Source organism: Phaseolus vulgaris, chromosome 3, assembly GCF_000499845.2.
Source record: "Phaseolus vulgaris cultivar G19833 chromosome 3, P. vulgaris v2.0, whole genome shotgun sequence".
Taxonomy (NCBI): domain Eukaryota; kingdom Viridiplantae; phylum Streptophyta; class Magnoliopsida; order Fabales; family Fabaceae; genus Phaseolus; species Phaseolus vulgaris.
This window is the reverse complement of record NC_023757.2, coordinates 12,553,891-12,556,258: the sequence shown is the minus strand read 5'-3', so window position 1 is coordinate 12,556,258 and position 2,368 is coordinate 12,553,891. Positions and strand designations below refer to the sequence as shown.

General features: G+C 35.6%; 1 protein-coding gene across 1 annotated transcript; it reads right to left on the bottom strand.

Annotated features, from left to right (window-relative positions):
• Positions 1 to 977, bottom strand: LOC137806694 (protein S40-5-like). Its single transcript, XM_068606932.1, has one exon. The coding sequence runs from the start codon at positions 909 to 911 to the stop codon at positions 297 to 299; it is 615 nt and encodes a 204-aa protein (XP_068463033.1). The 5' UTR covers positions 912 to 977; the 3' UTR covers positions 1 to 296.
• Positions 978 to 2,368: the final 1,391 nt, after the last annotated feature.

The following is a 2,368-nucleotide window of genomic DNA, read 5'->3' as shown; positions in this document are numbered from 1 at the left end:
TAATGAGAAAACAGAACAGAGAACAGTGAATTCCTGTTCAGATTTTATAACATAATATCCTTCATCATCCCATCACTTCACATTCCTTTCTCAAATATATGCTTAAACTCATCACCTCTCATCATCTCATTCAATTTTATAATAATAATAATAATAATAATAATAATAATCCAAAAAAATAAACCTAAATCTATCTGTTTAACTTTTTAAAATTTCCCCAAAACTTTTAAATTAACCACCACCTCATAATAACTAAAAGGATCCAATGTTGCAAAAACCAAACCGGAGCAAACAACTCAGCCGTCGAACCCGGTCTGGCTCCAAACGGCGTCGCGAACCCGTCTCATGTCGCGGCCCTTTAACGTGCGCCCCACGCCCTCGAATACGGAGTTCGCCGCCATCTGGCGGCTGCGCGCCAGGTACTCGTGCGGCGGAACCATCTCGGAGTCGTTGTCGTCGAAGGCGACGTCCATCTCGTGAAGCGACTCGACCGAGTCGGCCCGGAGGATCTTACTCCAGTCGGGCACGTTCACGGGTGCTGACGTGGCCATTTGGTGATGGCGTCCACGTGGCGACGACGAAACGGTGTCGTGCTGTGCGCGGTACTGGTGGTGCACGATTCTCGTGGCACCACCACCACCCGACCCATTCGGATTCTCGAACGCCAACGACAAACCCCCAACGTGCCGGTGCACCTGCTGCTCCCTGCTGTTCCGTCGCCGCGGCCACTCGCGTGGCTCCCACTGGCCCGGCGAGGCCTTGAAGTCTCCTTCGCGGTCTTCCGGCGTGGACCACACGTCCTCTTCCCGGAACTCGGAGGGTTCGACGGCGGCGGAGCCCTGGGATGAGTAGGTTGTTCCCAAGAAGCGCTCGCTTCGGGCCGTGGTGGGGAATTTTCGACCCTTGGCCATTTGCGCTTCTTCTTGTTCTTCTTTGGAACCTGCTTTTGCTTTGGCATAAGCTTTGAGCGTAGCGGTCGAGGTGTTTATATAGCCTCTTTTTCTCTCTCAAATTTCATTTCAATTTGAGTTTCAACTTCATTTTCTCTGCATTTCTTCCCATCCTGTTCGGTTCGCCTCTATAGGTCCGGTTGCTTAGACTAATTCAGTATATCTCAATTAAAATAAATATACTAAACCTTAAAAAAATCATATATACAATTTTAATAACTGCTTTAAAATAAACTATAATTTTAGTTATTTATTAAATTTTAAAAAGTATCATTCCAAAATTTAAATATTAAATATATTTACAACTTTATAAATATTAAAACATTTTTTTTAGATGGAATGAGATATTTACAAATTTTTAATTTGTTATTCACATTTTATCATTATTATTTGTTTTAGCTAAGTTTTTTTATTCAATATTATCTATTCATAACGGATTGTACTTGGAATTTTCTGTAGTAGAGTAAGATGAATTTTATTTGCGTGGGGCTAGTTAAAACTGAAACTACCAAAGTAACTAATGTAATCATTATTCAAAATACATACCAAAACAAAACATTGCCTTTGCCTGTTACTCTTCTTCAACAGTTCCTTTCAACTTCTTTGTCCAAAATATTACTAACTAATGTTACAATCTTTTCACTAACTATATTTTTAGTTGAGAATTTTATAAAAAAAATATGCCATTCTGGATAAATGAATTTTTAAAATTATTGAAGTGCACCAGACAAATTGAGTATGCCACCTTCATTTTCTTACAAATTATCACTGTTTTATAACACAATTTTGATAAAATTTCGTACATCAATTATTCAGACCATTAACTAGGGGTCCTATTCAAAGTACACTGATAATATTAATCATTCCGTACATCCATTATTCATACCATTAACTAGGGGTCATACACAAAACACTCATAATATTGATCATTCTATCACTTTTGAGAGGACTCGGTTTAAAATGTTTATGTACTAATACTTTTTTAAAGAAATATCTCTAATTATAAGTTTTTTTATTTCAACAAACACCAAACACAGTCACGTTTTTAGATTTTTAGACTCTGACTTTGTCTTCAATGAAATTATTGAATTTGTATTCTCTCTCATTCAAACATAAGAACCTTGTTTAATAAATCCTAATTATTTATTATATTCATTACAAAATCTAACCGTCAAAATAACAACAAACTAAAACAATTAGAAAAAAATAGGGAATATAAATGTTAATTTAGTGTAACAATGAAATTGTTAATTTTGATTTCAATCAACATTAAACAAAAAATGTTATATATATTAAACAAATCTTGTTAAAATAAATTTTATTATAATATTAAAAAATAAATTGAAATATAATATTAAAAAATAAATTGAAATATAATATTGTGTTTGTTTGGGGTTATTTACTGTTTGCACTGATTT

Excerpts from the sequence above, each read along its gene's own strand:
- LOC137806694 (XM_068606932.1), bottom strand. The coding sequence starts at position 911 with ATGGCCAAGGGTCGAAAATTCCCCACCACGGCCCGAAGCGAGCGCTTC.